At 41.9% G+C, this 20,847-nt stretch overlaps 1 protein-coding gene across 4 annotated transcripts in view; it reads left to right on the forward strand.

The window, feature by feature from the left end:
* Positions 1–20,847, forward strand: part of LOC309719642 (transmembrane protein 132C) — a 173,856-nt gene that overhangs the window by 116,216 nt on the left and 36,793 nt on the right. For all 4 annotated transcript variants that reach the window (XR_014280273.1, XM_082555910.1, XM_082555912.1 and 1 more), the window contains exon 4: positions 9,547–9,733. Coding sequence is in view for 3 of the 4 variants with exons in the window: in XM_082555910.1 (XP_082412036.1) it covers positions 9,547–9,733 (187 nt within the window). In the remaining variant the exon portion in view is untranslated. The remainder of the gene's footprint in view (positions 1–9,546; positions 9,734–20,847) is intronic.

The following is a 20,847-nucleotide window of genomic DNA, read 5'->3' on the forward strand; positions in this document are numbered from 1 at the left end:
GTGTGTGTTCAGCGACAGATTCCCACACTGATGCACCGGTGCAGAGCATGTATTGTGTTTGCACATACTTACACGGACAACTATTTGTGTGTGTGTGTATGTGTGTGTGTCTGTGTGGGGGTACGTGTGTGTCCTAGCTCCATTCTGCTGACTGGTTTATTGCTGTTCCAGGTGACGGAGCATGAGAACAGCAGAGATTCAGGGTGCTGTTTTCAAGCACCACTGAAGCTACAAATTTCATTATTTTCACCCACAAGAAGTTTGGTGTTCCATGCATGAGGCCCCATGCCACACACACACAGACGCTGTCTGAGAGTGTTCTGGACAGCATCTCCTCTGGTCCCATCAGCTTGCATTATGCATATTCATTCTGACATTCTGTTCAACAGCCCTTGTTGCATGTATCAGCAATGTTTCTTCAGTTTCTCTGCTGGTGTTTATTGTGAGCCTTTGTAGTGTCGCTTACACTTTACACTGTGCATCCCATGGCATACAGTTAGAAAAGACGAGTCTTGCTTTAACTACAGATGTGCAGCTGGGCGTGAGGATGTTATTCTACTGTAACTATAATATGACAGGATGTCTAAGAATACTTGACCTACAAGTTGAAGAAATGAAGAAATTGGACCTGAAAATGTCACTTTACTTATTCCACAAAAGCTCCCTGTCTATCTCTCTCTCTTATTCTCCAAATCCCACGAGGCAGTGGACACAATGATCCTATCACATCAGAGGGAGATTAAACAAGGAGTGTCACAATGACACAGGGAGTTTGATAATGGCACAATAGAAGCACTTTCAATTATAGCTCCTTCTCTGGAGATGTCTGCTAAAAAGGAAATTCTTCCAATAACTTTGTCCTGTGTCTTTTTATTCATTTTGACATTTAAATCTATCTTTCTTTAACCTTCTCGCAGCATCAATTCAATAGCTCTCTAGTATGCTGCTAACAAGATAAGATTGAGCTGAATAACCTGTGCAAGGTGCTTTTTAGACTGTGTAATTAGTGAAGACAGAAGTTTGAGTTTGTTGATAACGTGCTTTTGAAAGGGCATATGGAAGAATATTAGCTAAATATACTAGGGTATTTGTTATAACCTTAAACCTAGGTGCTGCACCTTTGGTAATTTGTTCCTTTTATTTTTGCAAAACAGAGCTGACAATACGACCTAATTAACTTATTTCACTGGCAAAAAAAAACCAAGAATCAGGTACTTTTGGATTCATGCTTTTTGCCATCCAAAGCATCTTTTTAAAGAAATAAAAAACAATTCTCAGTCGTGCTTCCTTTTTAGTGTGATACATGGCAGTAAGCTGAACACACTCTTTTAAGAGTGTTTACAGGCCATTTTAGATGCTTGTTGCTTTTTAGATTGCAGGATGTGCATGAGAATGTGAAAAAAATGCTTTTTATCTTAGAGTTATGTGAAGGCTGATATTACTCCTTTGTTTGTCTGTTAAATGTAATGGAATAGACAGCAGCTCTTTGTCTAGACTCAGCAGTGAGTCACCAAACTTCACCAACCCACATTCCTAATGTGCTTAAATAATACAGAAAATAAAGAGGTATTTTTTTCTTTTTTACAGTTGGCTTCTAACTCTAACTGGGAGTTAACCGTCTAGCCGAATGTGTTCAGCTACTGGATACTGTGGATTTAGGCATTTATAAAACATTTTTAAAAGTCCCCTCCTAAGACATGCAAGCCTGTGTCTTAGGAGGGGGTTTGCAGGTGTGAACGTGAGCATGAGTTGCTGTCTTTAAGTGTCAGCTCAGTGAGTGACTGGTGATGAGCCTGCCTGAGGTGTACCCTGCCTCTAACCCAATGTAAGCTGGAATCAGTTCTAGCACTCCATGACAGTCTAAAGGATAAGCCGATATATGGGTGGGTACAACGGAGCTGATGGATGGTATATAGCACACGGCAGTGGAAAACTTTAGAAAGGTAAAGGCAATCTGCATTTCTTTAACCTGTAGGGATACCAGCGCGCATGCAAATCCGGTGAAAAGGTGCCGTTATCATAATCACATCCGTTAACGGCAATGATTGACTTTACATTGTCATTTTGATGCATTCCTAAGCTTCATATAGCATTTTAAACACATTATGATGCTAGGGTGTTCACTTATGTTTCATTGTGCGTGTCTGACAGATCTGCTGGTGTCATTGTGATTTATGGGCAACCTGAATGGGCCCAAACACCATCCTCTCAGAGATCTCTGTGCTATTCTCAGTGCATTGGTTGTCAGCCGTCACCGACAGCACCTTGTCAAGTCTGATTTCCTCTCCAGTCCGGTCCCTAGAACCAAAGGGCCAGCTGCTTCCAACTTTTGGGCCAGTTATCTCTCTCTTGCCTTTGGCTGCCCTCTGGTCGTTTGTCTGCTCTCAGATTTAGTCAAACCGTGGCTAGCTTACAGATAATTATCAGACCGAGGCCAGCTGTGTTGCAAGCATCTACAGCCCCCTTTTGTTGCTAATTGAATTAGACCCCATGCTGGAAGTGACAGAGAAATGAACAGTTTCCCCCAGCGAGCCATGTGATTAGCAGACTTGCAGAAAAAAGGTCAACTCAGGATGGCATGCTGGTGTATATGGTTGATGTCACTGACTCAACAACTGTGACCACAGTCAGCCTCACACCGATGTTTCTGTCAGGTTTCATTTTATTTGATGTGTGTCAATGGAGGTCAAGTACAGAGGACAGTCAGTGGAGTGGTGCCAGGGCTGCTATGTGACTTTAGGAGGCAGGAACGTGTCGTTGTATTTCTTCTTTTTGCCATCTGTTTTTCACTTTATTGGTTAGCAATTCATGTGAGCAGGAGCTTTGGTTTTTAAGTATCATTATTTAAAAAAAGACATTTGGTCAGACACGGGCAATTACACATGTTTGATTTTTGCAATCGCATGCACAACTGCGTTATAAATTAGCCATTTGTCAAATCACATATTAATGTAAATATTTTTTACCCATTCTTTCTCGCAGGTCACTTTATTCATGTAAGCATAAGCATACCACTTCTCAGAGATATTCAGCAATGCCCAGGAGACAGTGAGAGCTACTCTTAAAGCTTTTAGTTTATTCTTGAGGTGTCCTTTGGATCATTGTTGCCTATTGTTGTACAAACTTTTTTCAGTGTCACTTAAGCATCCATTCTTCCTTTAATGTAAGGGGACAACAGATGTTAGGGTGTGCAGGTCCACACATTTTTAATATTGCTGATATTTTCCGTTAAATATTGTTGGATATAAGCGACAGTTCATTTTATTGCATACATATATGCATTATATGCAATTAATGATTTTTCCAGTTGCAGGTATTCATAAGCAACCCTTAAGTAGTTTTGAATCTGCAGTACATTTAGATATGGAATGCAAAGCTTCTGCCATAAGGTGGTGCTAAGTGCGGCACGTTTTTACACAGAAGTGGTAGAAGAAGAATTGAGTTTAATATATGCTGTCAGCACAAGCTAGGTTTTCGGGGCCCCAGAGGAAGCTCTGGGCAGATTAGGAGCCAGTAATGTTGCTTTAATGTGCGGATTTAAATGATGATGGAAAATTAACAATAATCCATATACAGCCTCACAGCAGTACATATTGATCCCCACAGAGCTTTTGACATTCTTATTTTTGTCAAGGCAAAATCTTCTAAAAAAATATGTGTGTAGTCAAAAACTCAGTTTAACTTTTTAATTCACTTGTTTATGTCATTGTTTCCAAAGTGAGTGCATCAAAATGTCTCCTAGCATACGTTAGATATTGTAATTTCTGTAACGTCTCCTTAAGATGACTCTTCCCTGCAGATGCTGCCTGGGCATCAACGCTGTTAATAGGACTAGCACATTATTTGTCCCTCGTTAATCTTTCCTGTAGGTCTCAAATGACAAACTCTGGAGCTGAAAAATGAATTGAGTGAATAAAAATGTATTTCCTTGCATCCAAAAGTCGATCCCTGTGGACTCGCACGTAAAAAGGTTGGACGTTTCCAACAAAGAGCAGACAGTTTACAGCCTCGTGCAACAAAATGATTGTGATCCCTGCAGCTATATTTGTCCATTATAACAACTCTCTGGGCTGAATTTTCTTTATAACTAAGCCTCTCAGGGTGTTTTTAAACCTTAAAGTTTCCGTTTTTAAGGATATCGCATTAACTGATAGCTGGTTGCTAACTAGGCTGATAGATTTGTGTTAGGACTTACCTCGATGTTCCGAATCACTGAACTAGATCACTCCCCCATGTTTGTTTCATTTATGTTTTTTTATTTTTATAGCACGTTTAATTACAACAGCAACATTGACCAAAGTGCTGTGCAGAAACACAAAATAACTTGTATTAAATAACTTATAATATTAGTAAGAAATACCAAATAACTCTCATACTGTATTAAAAGCCTGTGAATACAAATGTGTTTTAGATGAGATTTTAAAAGGAGCCTGTCTGATGTGTAGATTATTCCACAGTTTAGGCGCTACGACTCCAAATGCTCGATCACCTCTGTGAACCAGCCTAGACCTTGGTATGGCTGAAATCAAAAGATCATTTGATCTAAGAGATCTAGAGAGCGCATAAGGCTGCAAGAGGTCAGACAAATACCCGGGAGCCTGTCCATCCAGGGCTTTGTAAGTCAACAATAAAATTTTAAAACCAATTCTGAAGTGAACAGGGAGCCAGTGAAGAGAGACAAGCACCGGGGAAATATGTTCAGAAGACGAGCTGCAGCATTCTTGACCAACTGCAGTCTTGCAAGGCAGGTCCGACTAACCCCAACATTTAAGGAGTTACGATAGTCCAGCTGGGATGTAATAAAAGCATGGAAATGATTTCACCTTGGATAAAAGCCTCAGTTTGAAAAAAGACCACTGTAGAACTGAGCTAATCCGTTTTTCAAAGGTGAAATTTGTGTCAAATTTAACCGCTGAATTTTTGCGTGTGACTTAATAAAAGGCTCAGGACTAGGGATGGGTATCGTTTAGGTTTTATCCGATACCGGTGCCAAATCGGTACTTTTGAAACGGTGCCGGTGCTTAAACGGTGCTCGAACCGGTGCTTAAAGAATGGAGAACACAAACTTTGTCCAAAAACCTCTCATGTTCAGCTGTTTTTTTTTTTTGTAAAAAGATAACAATGTGTGCCTTTTCTGCAGCTATGTGGCATATATGGTATCACTCTTGGCTGGAAGCAGTGCTTAAACAATGGAAAAAACACAAACTTTGTCCAAAAACCTCTCATGTTTAACTGTTTCCCACTTTTTCTTTGGTCATTTTAGCCTTTTTTGGCCAGGGTGAAGGGAGTATCTGCCATCAAACAAGAAGACAGCCGCATGTAGCTATGATGATGTTTGCTAGTTCACCTTACATGCATTAATGTAATAACGTGGTTAGCCTACTCAACGTAAATTACACACGAACAACATTAAGCGACTCACGCAGAGAAGAACGGCTGCTGCTGCATCATCATCCTCATCATTTCTGCTACACTGGCAGGGCTAGGGGCCAGGACTCTATTCTTCGGGTTTTTGGGGGATGTTGCTCCGGGTCCGATAACTGGCAACCCACCCGACGTGCACGGTGTGAGGTCTCGCAGCAAGCTATCAAATACGGCGTATTTCTCGGCTTTTAAAAAAAACGCTATGCGTCGCCAGGTGTTTCATCGGATTCTTGGTGTTACCTCCTTTGACAGTATCACAATATCACCTTAAAGCACTTGTTGCAGGCTGCTGAGTTTGCATATTTTGCTGTGAAGTACAGCCAGACTTTTGACCGCTTCGCCTTGGACATTTTTAATCTGGAGCTCTGCTCTAACAGAACGTACGTACCTGGCCCCGCCTACTATCCTCGGAAACGTAAAATGATTGGCTAGAAGTGTATCACAGCTCAGGGAAAAAAAGCACCGAAATAAAGCACCGAAATGTGCGCTGCTTTTCGGTCTGGTTACTACCGTTTATGTCAGAACCGGTGCCATCATGGCACCGGACACCGGTACCCATCCCTACTCAGGACTATGCAGGTTAAAATGAGAAGTGCTGGGATTGCCACTTGGTCCAAACATTATCACGTCAGTTTTGTTCTCATTATAGTTAAGGAAGTTAGAGGCCATCCAGGCTTTATCTTCACCGAGACACTGAAGTAAGAGTTCTAGTGGAGCAGAACAGCTTCTCTTCAGTTTCTGCTGTCGGACGACTATTTTAGTCCAATTACTTGACAAAAGAGATGACCAGTGTGATTATTTGTACTAACAGCTTAACTAAAAAGCTGGTGCTCAGGTGTGTTTGACTGATATTGAAGCTTGTTACTTAGGATTAATTAGCAGGCATCAGTGTCTTTGTGATGTACTGCTATTGTCTATGGACACAGCTTCTAGCAAAATTTAGTGGCATTAGCTGGCAGCTTTGCAGTCCACTCTCTTGCATATGGTCACTTCTGGCTCAAGGAAAACCATCATGGCAGTGGCCAGAATGCTAAAACAATGGCTTCAAATGTGACTTCCACAATTTCATTAAACTTCAAAAGGAAACTGTCCTTTAAAATTCAGGAAACTGAACAAGTGGAGGACAAAGAAGAAATGGCTGTGCTAAAAGTGAACTATAGCAAGTGAGTATATGAAAGTCATGTCCTCAAGAAATAGGGGGGGAAATCCAGCAAAGATCTGACACAGGACCTGAGAGAGGCACCTGCCCCTTCAGTTTATCCATCTACTGTTCACTGAAGCCTCATCAGAAATGGTCTCAGTGGAAAGGTGGCTGTCAAGAAGCCACTCTTAAAGAAGGGAAATAGAGGGGAAAGCCTGAGCTATGCCAAATTACACAAGATCTCTACTGAAAGTCAGTGACAACATGTGTTCATAAGTGATGTATCCAAATTAGAAATTTTTCGTTTAAGTAGTCATTATTGTGTATGGGGAAAGTCAACAATGAATGTCTACAGCCATCTGCAAACATTTTGGAGGCTGTGTCATGGTTTAGGGTTGTATTTCAGCTAGTGGTGTTGGTCTTGTCAAAATTTATGGCATTATGAATGCACCAAAGTACAGTCAGATTGTGACCAACCATGTATTACCATCTGAAAAGCATCTGATTGTCAACAGCTTCTTTTTTCCCAATGGCAATGATCCCAAACCATGAAACTGTGAAAACCATACCCAGATAGGAAACATACAATGAAACAGTCATGGACTGGCCTCCTCAGATTTCAACCCTCAACATTATTGAAGCAGTGCAGGATCATCCTGACAGAGAACAGACCAAAAAGCAGCCAACATCCAAAGAAGATCTTTGAATGTCTCTCAAGAATCCTGGGGAACTATTCCTTAAAACTACTGAAAGAAATGACAAGAAAGTTTGATTAAGAGAGTTCAGGCTGTGCTGAAGAATAAAAGTGATCAAACCAAATACTGACTTTTAAGCTCATTAGAATTATACAGATCTTATATACTCTATTCCCATGCGTGTTTTGCACAAGTTTCAAATTTCACTGGTAAAATATTGGGTAATATTATAGCTCAAAATTTTTTTGTACCGTACTGAATTCCAGACCTTTGCATAGAGCTGTGTTTTTCACACTCTAACTTATTTCCATTAGTCCCCAGCAAAGGTGAGGTCAAATAAACACCAAGCTATGGACTAACAGTGTGCATTCTCATGTCTGTGCTTATCCTTCTCTTGCACTTGTTTTTATATTGCTGTCATATGCTGTCTGCTTTTGAAGGAAATGTATTTCTCTCACAAAACTGCCAAATTAGCAGCATGTCTGCATCCTAAAAAGAAAGACCTGTTTGTCCAATGTACAATCTCATAACCTCAACATTTTGTTGACACTGTTATTATAAGGAGAAATACAGTAACCTCATAAAAGTTGCAGCATTTACAGCAGCTATTAAACTCTGCCAAGTGGATCACGCAAGGAGGGAAATAATTGACATGTTTCAAGGAGAGAGGGGGGGAAAAAAACTAATAATACATTGTGTCTGTCTTTTCTGGAGGCCCTTTGACTTTGTGAGTGTGTGCGCTCTTTTCCCATACCTGGCAGTGTATGTAAAGTATAATCAAACCTTTCTGCTGTGCAGTCGCTTTCATTCTTTTGCCTGTCTTCCTTGTTGGCTGCCTAAAATGTGAGATGTTTTTTCCAGAACAACCTTTTAAAAAAGAAGAAAAAAAGCCTGTTCTAAGAAAAGTAGGCCACTTGGACAGATGACTGACACGGGTTTTGTGTGACACTGAAGCACTTTATTTCGGGACGTTTAGTGCATCATCTGTTGAAATTCTTCACCTGCTGAAATTTGTGACTTTGCTCATCTTTATACAGATATTAGTATCTGTGGTTTTTTCCACAGCAATGTGGAGCGGTTACGTAAGTCCACGCTGTCGTTCTGTGTTTTCAGCGAGTCGTACACTCTGATTAGAACGATAATATGAAATGTGACACAAGTTGTTCGGTTGTCATCTTAATTATTTATACACACCTCTGTTGGATGTGAAAATTGGGTTGTTGTGCTCTGCTGCGTGACAAATCTTTCATTCTTTCAGTGTCAGATGCAAGAATATAAGAACGATGTGAAAGATGTGTCCTCTCTGAATATTTCTATTATTTATTTTGCCACTGTTTTTAGTCTCCTATTTATAATTTAGGATGTTATACATTTGCGTGTGCTGTCTTTCCACGAGTTAAATGTATCGTCTCTCCTCATGGCGTTGTATTATTTGCTTTTTTTTCTGCTTCATGTTTGACACTATTCCCCACAGGCTCTTCTCTCCAAACAAAAAAACATGTGAATTTCTTCACCCCTGCTTTTCTCTGTCTCTCCCCCACACCATGCTCAAATTACATGATGCTGTTTTGCGCCGGTGTGCCACAGAGACCGTGCATGAAATTTATTGGGCCCGAGTCCTGCCATTTGACACGCACGATGTGGCTAACAGATCTTGTGCCATTTCCCATCTCCTCCAGCTCCCGTGTAATGCTGACCTTTCCTGCCTCAGGGCTATATTTAAACCGTGAGCACCGGAGACTTATGGCGGCATGGGAAATTTTGTTATCGACGCTCTCCATTTGTCTGACTTAATTCAGGCCTACTGTAGATCGAGCTGAAGCATGCCGTATATTTATACTCCTGCAAGGCAAACAAGGGCAGCGGTGACAAACCCAGCCATCAACAACTTAGTGGGGGTTACTCTTGATGAAATATTCCTTTGAATTGCTCTTTGGAGTGTCGGGGAGATTGTGCCGTAGGTTGTGTTTACATTGCACATCACCTACTGTAAAGTGTGAGAGGAATATAGAGCGGGCGGGATGATATTCCATAAAGCAGAGAGTTGAACAGAGAGTCATACACAAAGGGACTTGGCATTTTGGAGAATCTCAGCTGGTAAAATGTCATAGATATCCACCTCAGACACATTCATCAGCCTTTACCATTTGTCGTCATTAGACCAGAAACCGGGTTGAATGAACTCACCAACACACATAAGTCACGACATCCGCACACGCTCTTTTTTTTTCAAGCCACCTGCTTAACTATTCACTCACGCTCTCTTTTTTTCCTGCACGCTGATAGGCCTGAGATGGGAGTTCAGAGGGTGCTCCAGGTGGATCTGAAAATGGAAAGCTTCCCAGAGCCGATGGGCAGCCGCTGGATGGCCTGGCAGGTGGAATACCCGGCCAGTCGCGCTGCCACTCAAGAGGTGGAGACAGAGATCCGCCTGGCTCAGGAGGACGTGGCGGGCATCGTGCCCCTGGCCATGGTGAGTGATGCCACTTCCAGCTCAGTGCAGTGCCCAAAACATATAAATGGCTGGACTCATTACCCTGAATGCGTGTAGAAGATGCTGGTAATATGGAGCACCATATTGTAAATTCACACCAAGAATCAACATTTGCATATGTGTTTGCACGACAAGAAAGAAATGCATTGCAAAGACTTTTTGCCCTATTAATTATAAGCAGGATATCAGTATATTTATGGCTGGTCAGATTTTTAAAAAAACAACAACAAAAAAGATTAGATTCAAAGTATTAATAAACGAGCAAGGAGAATGCATTCGTGGTATACGGAGTGACATTAATTTAGCTGAAGCTGAATAATCTTTGATAATAGTATGTTTATATCAGTGATGCCATTCCAGGGGGAAGAGCATGTCAAATTATTCAAAATCTTTTCTCTGTCCAGTCTGTTGCTCTCAGACATGACAGAATTTAAGTTTAACATGAGAGTTTGCTTAAATTCAGCTTTTGAGGAATGGCCTTCCTCTCATCCTACTGCGATCCCTATTTAAGATCCTAAAAAATGCTCATTTTCTCTCACTGCTCCCTCACTCTTTATTTGACTGTAACAATCAGCTTTTGAGATAACGGTGAGAATGAAAGGAAAACTTGATTGGTTTATAAATGGGCTTGTGAAATGTAAGAACGTTGTTTCATTGATCAAAATGAGGCTTTGTCTCCTTGTTTTTCTTGTGCTTCTCCTGTTTTTTCCATCAAACTGGACAGGATGATTAATCCTAGACTGATTTCATTCGTTTTGCTCTTTATTTGTCCAAAGGGGAAGCTTGGGAGAAACAGCTTAGAAATGAGTAATCTCCATATATATCAAGATGATTTGTTTTGTAATGAGACAGAAAAAACAGGCTATAGTGAGCAGGATTTTTTTCTTTTTCCTCTGGGATGCTTCAAATAATGCGTCACAGACAGTTGCTCCTCAGCTGGGCTGGAAATTAACAGTATTATTGAAGCATTTTATTTTCCTTTTCCAGCTTTATATTTGATGCTTCATTACATTTCACAGAGAATTATTACACTTTCTAATCAATTGCATGTATCTGACAACAGGTTTTTGTATATACAAAAAGTTAAACCCATGTTTCAATAACAAACCTTTATATTTAACTAAGCTATTAAGCTATTCTGCATAATAGGCATTTTAACTTTTAATTCTTTAAATATATTTTAGTGATAATACAGATAACTGCATTTACTCGATTCTATTTTTTAACTTGTTTCTTTGTAGTGTATCTGCTTTAACTTTGCTAAAGGACTTCTAAACGTCTTCCATGACTGTTGTTTTGACAGCGAAAGCAGAGGCAATGATGTTTGCTCTGTGCTCACAAAGTGTGTTTAGGAGCAGGGCAAGAAGAGAGCATCTGTAGCTCCCAACAGGCCACAGTTGGAGTCTCAAGGCTGGCTCTGGCTTGAGGGTTTGCCCGGAGCTGTGTGTCTCCCTCAGCGAGGCGCAGGTAGTCGGTTGTGTTGCTCATCCCTCGTCGAGGTTCATGCAAGGAGCATTTCATGCATCTTTGTAGCTTTGTTCAGCGACCCGGAGAACACGGTTTCTGATTTAGATCAAGAGCGTTCAAGTGAATAAATGAGTGAAATGAGTTGTGTTGACAAAAGGGAAAGACATAGTGTCACAGTGGTGCTGATTACTAAAGCAGAGATTGCGTTTGTTTCTGATTCGGTGCTTCTGATCTGCGTGATACAGACCTGACTGCTTAGTCATTGTTATTCTGTAAGTATTGCCTGTAGCTGCGTAGATGATAGATGCCTGTGGGTGGCTGTTCCAAAATTCAGAGGAATTTGAGGCATCCTCACTCCCAGATCCAGTCTTGGGATAATTGAAGTTATGTTTTTAATGCTTCAGTATTGCTCGAGTTCCCTCTCTCACGCCCTTTTTTCATGTCGCTGATGCATGAACAGTGCATCTTCCTTACTCTAGGAAAACATGACTTCTAGTGGCATAAACTACAAAGATGATTTGCATGATTACTTTGCAAAAGCCTGTGCTTGTAAAAAAAGAGACCCCAGCAGAGATTTTTCACCCGCTCGCTCAGTGAACACACTGTAAATAAAATCTTTATTTGTATTATCTGATTGTATTTAGCTGTTGTGCAGGTCGTATTCTTGGCAGTATTGCCTTTATTGTTTTTGTAAAATGAAGTCTGTGAATGAGTGCACAAGCCTGCAGACACGTCCCTGCATTTTCACTCCACCCATTGTGCACAGAGGAAGGTTTTCACTGCTAAGTATAAATCACACATTTTATCACTGCGACAAAATGCATCTCAATTAACTAAATATTGCAATTATTTGCTGAACTTATAGACCGAAGCCTTAAAGATCGCTAAGATGTTATGTGTCCCATAAAAAAGACGATGCACTGTCTCTTCATTTGTGTGTCTGTGCCCTGTATGCACTGAAAGTTTTGATTTTTGTTTTCCTTACCTTGATTTTCTAATCTGTTCAGAGGGCTTGTCAGTGAGTCAGTGAAGCAGCTGCTATCACGTGTGAGTGTGTGGATAAAGTATATAAAAAAGGACTGGTTTCACTGATCAGCCTATACCTTTGATACTAACATTTCTGACATTTTCATCATCAGAAATTAAGTTTAAAATTTCTTTTGGGGACTTCTTTTTTCAAAATTTCATTTTATTTGGGTTCAGCACAAGACTGCACACATATTCTCTTTGCTTTGCTATTTCATTTTTCTCCATGGCCATCTCCCACACAGACAACAGCCAAAGGTGCACATCGACTCCAGCCACCCCAGTGGTGCAGTACTTAACACATAACGTAAATAGATGGAGATACATCCAGAACTCATTAACTCTCATTAACTGTATTTCTCTGTCGTCCCCCCCCCCCCCCCTTTTTTTTTTCCCACCTGCACACCCACAAATACACACAGGCACGTAAGGCTTTTTGCAATCTGCATGCACCAGTATGAGAAAAGCACACAAGCGAGAAAGAGGAAGGCTGAATTAGATTACTTGGGATCACTGTGGCATGAAAAAGCCCAGAGATAAGTTCCTCACCCTCCTCCCTGCTACACTCTTCGCTGATAGAAAAGAGGAAGTAAGGTAATGTAAGAGCAATGCCATCAAACCCCCTTTACACACGCACACACCTGCAGGTGTGTCGCCATCACCATCTTGCCTCCGAAAGGGAAAGCAAAATCTAACATCAAAACAAAACTGGTCTCTGCACATGGAACTGAAGTTGCCATTTTCACAAAAATGGAAAACGTGGAGCAGAAGTAGTCTTTAATGGTATGTGGGTTGCCCTAATGCTGCCAAAGCAGCATGGGCAAGGAATATCTGAGAGGGTATTATGATGTTCAGGAGGCCTCTATGGATTATGCCTAATGCTGGGGCTTTCCGCTCCTTTCCAATCTACTGCCCACTAGCCCCCTGCTTGATCCCGAGTTTTCAGCTGCTAGCCGGCTGCCTGCTACCTTGCTCTCTAATCTAGCCAACCAACACCCCATGTGTTAGGTTCGGTCTGCTTCATCTTTAGCCAAGTACTCCTAAGCTACTCTTAGTACTAGCCGCATCCACCCTTCCACGGACACTTTTATTCTGTGCCTTGAAGTTTGTGTTTGTGTGTGTTTTTCCTAACACGCACTCACACTCTGATGAATGCATCTGGGGCAATTTGAGGTTCAGTATTTGACTGGTAGATGACCTCCTCTACCTCCTGAGCCACATCTGGGCCTTACTTTTTCATCTCAGATTCCCGGGAGTCATATATTTTGAGACTGAGCTTACTTTCAAGATGATTTCTCAATAAAAAGTAAATGTCAGAACTCTCTCTGTCATTCCGCTTCCTGGTCAGTTGATGTGACCACTCAGAAACACAGAACAGTTTGTTTGGTCACCTTTATGGATGACATTCCTAGATCAGCTGATGCCAAGTCGAGCCTGAGTTACTCACTTCTATCCCTGTTGCTAATCTTCTTCCTGGTTCAGTCAATGTCTCTTCTGTTCTTTCCTTTTCTTCTTGGGTTGGGTGAAACCTCCTGTTTTTTGACTGATGTCACATATAGTCCCAAGTCTTTATTCAGGTCAATCCTGCCTTCTTTAGGCTCATGTTAAAACTGTCCTGTGGCAGTGTACAGGTCTGTTGGCCCTGCCAGTCTCACCTCTTCGGTTGCTTCTTACTATGATAGTGATACAGAAGCTCTTCTAAGAATTTGGACCACACGGTGCAGTCTTTGCTCGACAAGAACATCCATAATCCCACCAGTTATCCTTCTTTTGACTGCTTTTGTTAAGCCGCAGCATCTCAGGAACATCACACTGTTTTGCAGATGTTCTGATCCAGTCACTTAGCCATCACAATTTGTAACTTGTCCTATTTGCAACCTTTCCAAGTCACTTTAATCTCTATTGGCTTGCCCGGTTTACTTCCTTCCAAGAACTGACTGTTATTGTCTAAAATATCCCATGAACTGTCTTCTGTTCTGACATTAAATTGTTCTTTTCTCCTTCTCTGAGCACACAGCATCAACTAAAGGATACTTGGGTGAATGTATCAAGGAGTTTAACAGTTTAAATTATCTAACAGTCAGAAAGATTATGGTTATTCAGTTTCTCATTTGTCTCAAAACTAATTGTTAATGTTTATACACTTACATGCTCTTACATCTATCAGAAACACTGATACTCCTTCACAGTACAAACCTGACGGCTGACCAAATTTAATATATAGTTGCGTTTTTAAAGGCACAGCCAGTAATTTTTTAGGTTATTTAATAGAAAATGTATATGCTCTACAAAAATATACATAGAATAGTGTTTCATTACATCTTCCAATAAACTGATGCATTCTCATAAACCCATAATTAATCTATTAAAAATACACAGAAGATTGTTTGCTGCTTGTGCAAGCTGCCATGATCCCCCACCATATTTGAGTACAGGACTTCTCCGTAATCACATTTATAGTACGTCAAAGGAAAAGACGTGCTGCAAAGGGATGTTTATATTCTTAACATATGAAGGATCATACTGTACCTTTGTTTTATCATCACAGAAGGGGTTCGCTTCACCAAAGAAGCTAAAATCCGAAGGAATGCGACAGTGCCACTGACATCTTATTAAAATATCATTCACTTCCTCCCCATGACTCTAACATACATAAACATCCTCATTTATTCCTGTTATTGCCACAGTTACCTGTCGTGTCCCTGTCACCACAAAAAGAGCTGGCTATGCAACAACACCTGAATATAAGCTAGCATTATGCTAGCTAATGTAAAAAATCTGACTTTTTCTCTAACAAACAGTACGATTACATTCTCACATTGTATGAGAGTTTATTTGCTAAGCATCGCAGCCTAGCGCTAGACTGTGGGTGCATAATGGCCTACTTTAAAGAAAGTTTTACTAATGCTGGCAAACAGAGGCTAACAGAGGCTAACAGTAGGTAACGGCACAAAAACAGCAGCATTTGCCGACAGTTGAGCATCTCCTCAGCTGAACTGAAATGAGCGTCTCTTACTCACTGACTCATATCAGACTCCTTTCAGAGAGTCTTACAGTCTCTTCCAGAGTAAATAAAAGTGGGTGCTTTTCACCTGGCATTGACAGCTGGCATAAACAGTGGACTGACAGCCATCCACTGATAGGGAAAAGCTCCGGGACAGATCCAGATCCCAGCCAACTTATAAACTACATTCTAAAATTAGCTTTTCTTATACTCTTCGGTGACTTAAACATGTTTTTCCTATAACAGCCATTGTTGCTATGGTATGCACTTGATAGCAAACAACTCAGTTGACCGCAGTGAAAATTTTACACCCTGCAAATTTAGGGTATATAAAATTTTGTGTCACAGAAATATAAAAATGTGACTTGCTGGAGCTCCAGGTAGCCAAACCACTAGCTTTTTTTTTTGCGTATTTATTTGCATTTGTCTTTCTCTATTATGGATATTGTTGTAATTTTTTTAAGGTAACCGTGCTTAAAAATCAGTAATGTTGACATCACATTGAAGTTATAGATAATATGGAAAAAATGGAAAAACAAGCGGAAGCAGCGGATGGCAGACAAACGCAATCACAGAGGGCAATTTTCCAAACTTCATAAAGCATGCTGAAGGCATCTGTTGACACAACAGCTTCTCTAGAAAGTGTTTTTCATCTGTAATTAGCTCTAATTAGTCTAATAAGCTGGAGTGAATTTTGTCACTCGTACTTTAAAAACTGCTCTAATTGTTTTTAGAGCAGAAATCTCATAAACTCAACGCAGATCCATAACTGACCACGTCTCTAAAGGTTATAACGTAATAAAGCTAATGAGTATTAGTAATGGGAAGCTGATTTTTGGTTTGATCACATTTATGGTCTATTACTCCAGCGGCTCCTCAGACCCATTCCCTCCCCATTTACGGCATGTTCTAAATTATTGTGCCCTTGCTTGAAGTGATTATTATAAAAAGCTCCTTTTATTTCATTACCCATGCCAAGTGAATGGCTCTGCTATGGGTGACGCTTCTGGGAAAGCACTGACATCGTTTTGAAAGATGAGCGCTCCTTTTTCTGCTCTCTTTGAAGAGGGCTCCTCCTGTGTGTTGTCACAGATCCACCTGCACTGGGAGGGCTTAGAGCGCTGCTCTCCACTTTGTCACCAATTTCAAACTGTGAAGCAGGAGTTCTGCAAATGCAGCAATTATTTCAAAAGACGAAAATGAAAAGAGTACTCAAAAGTTTCCGTCAGTTTAGAGCGAGGGAAGGCTTCTGAACTCCCTCTGTCGACTGTAATACCACTGTGGCTGTCCTAGCTTGTCTCCTCTTCCCCCTACTTTTTAGATGCTTTCTTCTTTTTTGAGACCTTTTTCCACTCTGTATTTTTCTCCTGTTTGCTCCAGATGAGCATAAATTTATTTAATAACAATGCAGATTAATTGCCTCCCTTCTCAACCTCCGCCTCCTTAATGCGGGCATCCTCCATTTCAGTAAAAGTGTGAAAAAGCTTTGTGGGTTTTTTTCTGTCATCTTGAGATGGATTTTAAGGGCAGTAATTGGATGCCTGAGCAGATTCCCCTGCACAGTAGGAGGCTGGTCCATTATCTTTTACCATCGTAAAGTAATGTGCTCCTGTCCAGGCTACCCTCATCATCATTACCCATGCTGTGGATGCCCGGTGATGGAGAGGGAGCGGGAGGACAGGGCATACATCATATCTTGACTCATCAGTCTTCCTATTCCAGCCGAGACACCAAACTGTGCTCACTCACACGAGCATTCTCAGGCATAGAGATGAGGAGAAATGAAAGAAGCCGTTAGCTTTCACGTACTGCTTCAATGTATTGTTAACCAATACATCATCACCCCGGCCCTCTCTGGCCACTTCTGCTCTCGCATGATAAAGTCATCTATCAGCATCTTCCAACCAATGTTTTATTTTACTCCTTTCTATTCCATTCCCTCTGTTGCAATGCATATCTTTTCTCTACCAGGCAAGTGAAATCTGGAGTGCCATTCATCAAACATATAGTCAAACATAGAGATGAGCACTTACATCCCAGCTAATCCTGCAGAAAACCCATCAAGGGCACTGGTAAAATCATGCAAGCTGTGTATTACACAATCATGCATTGTACAGTTTTCACAACCACCTTCCCCCAAAACCCATCCCACCTCCCAAAAACCTGATTTTGGTCTTCTGAAAAGCTTAGCCACTTTATTCCACTACGGCCAAGCCTGTGTTGGATACCCCTGCTGTTTTAATGAAACATTGCATTTTCCCCCTTCTCATGAGTCATGCAGTTTACAATAAAGAGCTGATGGATGCATCCCAAGCAAACAGTCCATTAGCATCTACTACAGCTTAGAGGCTGATGATGAAGTGGTAGCACTAATTGAGGAGCTGCCGTATGCACGTGGCACACTACATGTAATGCTAACTAGGACGGACGATTGTGACAAATGCTTTTCTAAACCATGATCTGAGTACTCGAGACTGCGTGCCTAAACATTTTCTACGTGCCTTTGCTCCTTTGTCATCGCAGGATGTAAAAATGCTCTCGATAGGGACTGACACCCCATAACTGCACTTACGGCGAGAACAACCATCTTTTCACTGCACCACTGCACACAAACGAGCACACACACTGAGGTTTTTATGGCAAAGCCATTGTCACTTGGATAGACTTTAAAGTCATTTTATTAAACAGAGAACAAACATTATAGGTGAGCAGGATGATACCTCTCAAAGCTTGCTCATTACAGTGACATTTGCAAATTAGCGGATCACCATTAAGACAGCTAACCTTTCCGCTGCGGTTTGGAAAGCTTCTCTACAAGTCAGGTCAGAGGACTTGTTTACTGTGCCACTGCAGATCTCGGAAGATGGTCTCCGAAGCGTTGCATAATTCATGCATAAAACACCGTATTTGTGCACAGCCTTATTTTCCAGCACCTACAGAAAATGCCCAGGACCTGCACCACCCTGTGGAACCACTTATAGTTTTGTTTTTCTAATACATTGCGCTGAACCTAAATCGCTTTCGCTGCAGACCTCTCTATCCTGACTTTGCCAAGTTGAGCTGAAAAAAAAGTTTGTTCAGCTCAAAAAAGAAGAAAAAAGCAGGGATGACGCAAAGGGCGGGATGCAGACTGACAGATCAATTTCAGAGTGACATGTGTCCATATCTCACATCTCCCCATGATTGTTAACATCCTACTTCACATTCCGGTCCAGTTCTATTCACTCTGACTTTAAATCCTTACCCACTGAGGTTTGAAAGGAATGTGTGTATTTTTTTTAGCAGTAATGGACTCTCCAATAGAGCTGACCTTTGTGCCTGTTGAGAGAGGTCTGTGTCCAGAGGGCAGCTAAGCCAGGCTAAGCCAAGCTAAGCTGGCAGTATGGATCTCGATCAGAGACGGGTGAAGAAATCAGACAGAGATCAAGAGGTCATTCCCCTACAGGCATTGCTGGCTGTTGCTGAAGAACTCTTCATCGATCGGCTGTGTGTGATAGATATCGGGCTGAAATTGAGCAGACTGGCACAGGCGGGGTTGTTTCCCTGCCTTCTGGCCTCTGGGCTCTTACACAATGGGCGAACAGCAGGGGCACGCACGAGGTGTACAGGAGCCAGCATCACTCAAAGCACCGACCGGCTACCTCCCCTGAGCCCCCGCAGCTTTCGTGCTCATCTCTAGGCGAGCTCAGAGCTGATTGTGTCCATGGTGGCTGACCTTGATTCTGGGTTCTGACTGTTATGGAAATTCGCCAGGGACGTCTTCGCCTCCCTTCTGACCCACTGATCTAGATGTATTATAGGTATAGTATTCATGAGAACTGCAAGAGGATTCGTCCCATAAACTTAAAATGCAGAGCTTCCGCAGGCAGCCATGTTTTATTCACAAGCTCCCTTTCTCAGCAAGGGTGGCAATTCGGGGCCAACGGGCTCTTGAGGATGGCTCTGTCCTTTTAGGAGCAGTCCTCAATTATCCACGTATATTTAATTTTGCAAGCACAGACACTAATAAGTCTGTTAATGTATTTTCATGGACAGGCAGGTTTACAGATTGCCTGAAGATGAATAGATGCAGCAGGGTTTTATAATTGAATGCCCGTTCACAATGTCATATTAAACTAAATATGTCTCCCTTTGCAATGCATTTGTGTAATTTTTTTTCCAAACTTATTTAGATCTTACGACATTAACCAGAGCCCACAATAATAATAATAATCCACACAGGCTAAGGAATGAGGCACAAATAAAGCAATTACCTGTGGAGAGATTTAGCCTGTCTACAGCATGTCGTTGTGACACTTCCACATAGTCAGAGTTTACCCATAACTTATGTGCACTCATAAATAATTAACATTTGAGAGCAAGTCAGCGTGACTAAAAGATCAATACTGTCCATAAATAGTTGCGCAAATCCTCTTGCATAACTGTGCAAGCAGATTAAATGAGAGGAGTTCTTCATACATCACTGGTTGCCCTTCTTTTGAAGGGTGTGAGGGCAAGAAGACAATAAAGAACAGAAGGAAGATGATTTATTCTTTTACTTCACTAAGAGGCACCTCAGTCAAGGACCCGACTATCTAAATGGTTATATAGTCAGATTTAGACGGAAGAGGCTCAGAGGGACTTCAAAGAGTCGAAGCAGCAACAAGGATTCAGCTAAAGTATTCACCAAATAATGAATATTTGAATAACTTGAAATGGCTTCATTCGCTGTATAGCCAATCGTCACAATCAGTTTATTTTTTTTGACAGTGCATATGAAACATAAGAAACTGCAGGCATTAAAGGCTCAGCTCAGTATAAAAAGTGTAATAGTGGGAAACAAGTATCCATCCATCCATCCATCCATCTTCATCCGCTTTATCCGAGGCTGGGTCGCGAGGGCAGCAGCCTAAGCAAACAGGCCCAGACCTCCCTCTCCCCAGCCACCTCCTCTAGCTTATGCGGGGGAACACCAAGGCGTTCCCAGGCCAGCCGAGAGATATAATCTCTCCAGCGTGTCCTGGGTCTGCCCCGGGGCCTCCTCCCGGTGGGACATGCCTGGAACACCTCACCCAGGAGGCGCCCAGGGGGCATCCTTGTCAGATGCCCGAACCAACTCAGCTGGCTCCTTTCGATGTGGAGCAGCAGCTGCTCTACTCTGAGCCCCTCCCGGATGGCCGAACTTCTCACCCTATCTCTAAGGGAGAGGCCAGCCACCCTTCGGAGGAAGCTCATTTCTGCCGCTTGTATCCGCGATCTCGTTCTTTCGGTCACTAACCACAGTTCGTGGCCATAGGTGAGGGTAGGGACGTAGATCGACCGGTAAATTGAGAGCTTCGCTTTTACACTCAGCTCCCTCTTCACCACGACGGACCGGTGCAGCGTCTGCATTACTGCAGCTGCAGCCCCAATCTGTCTGTCGATCTCCGGTTCCCTTCTCCCATCATTCGCGAACAAGACCCCGAGATACTTGAACTCCTCCACTTGGGGCAGGAACTCATCCCCGACCCGGAGTGGGCACTCCACCATTTTCCAGCTGAGAACCATGGCCTCAGATTTGGAGGTGCTGATCCTTATTCCCGCTGCTTCACACTCGGCTGCGAACTGTTCCAGTGCG

This window comes from Aulonocara stuartgranti (assembly GCF_965226115.1).
Source record: "Aulonocara stuartgranti genome assembly, chromosome: 12".
NCBI lineage: Eukaryota > Metazoa > Chordata > Actinopteri > Cichliformes > Cichlidae > Aulonocara > Aulonocara stuartgranti.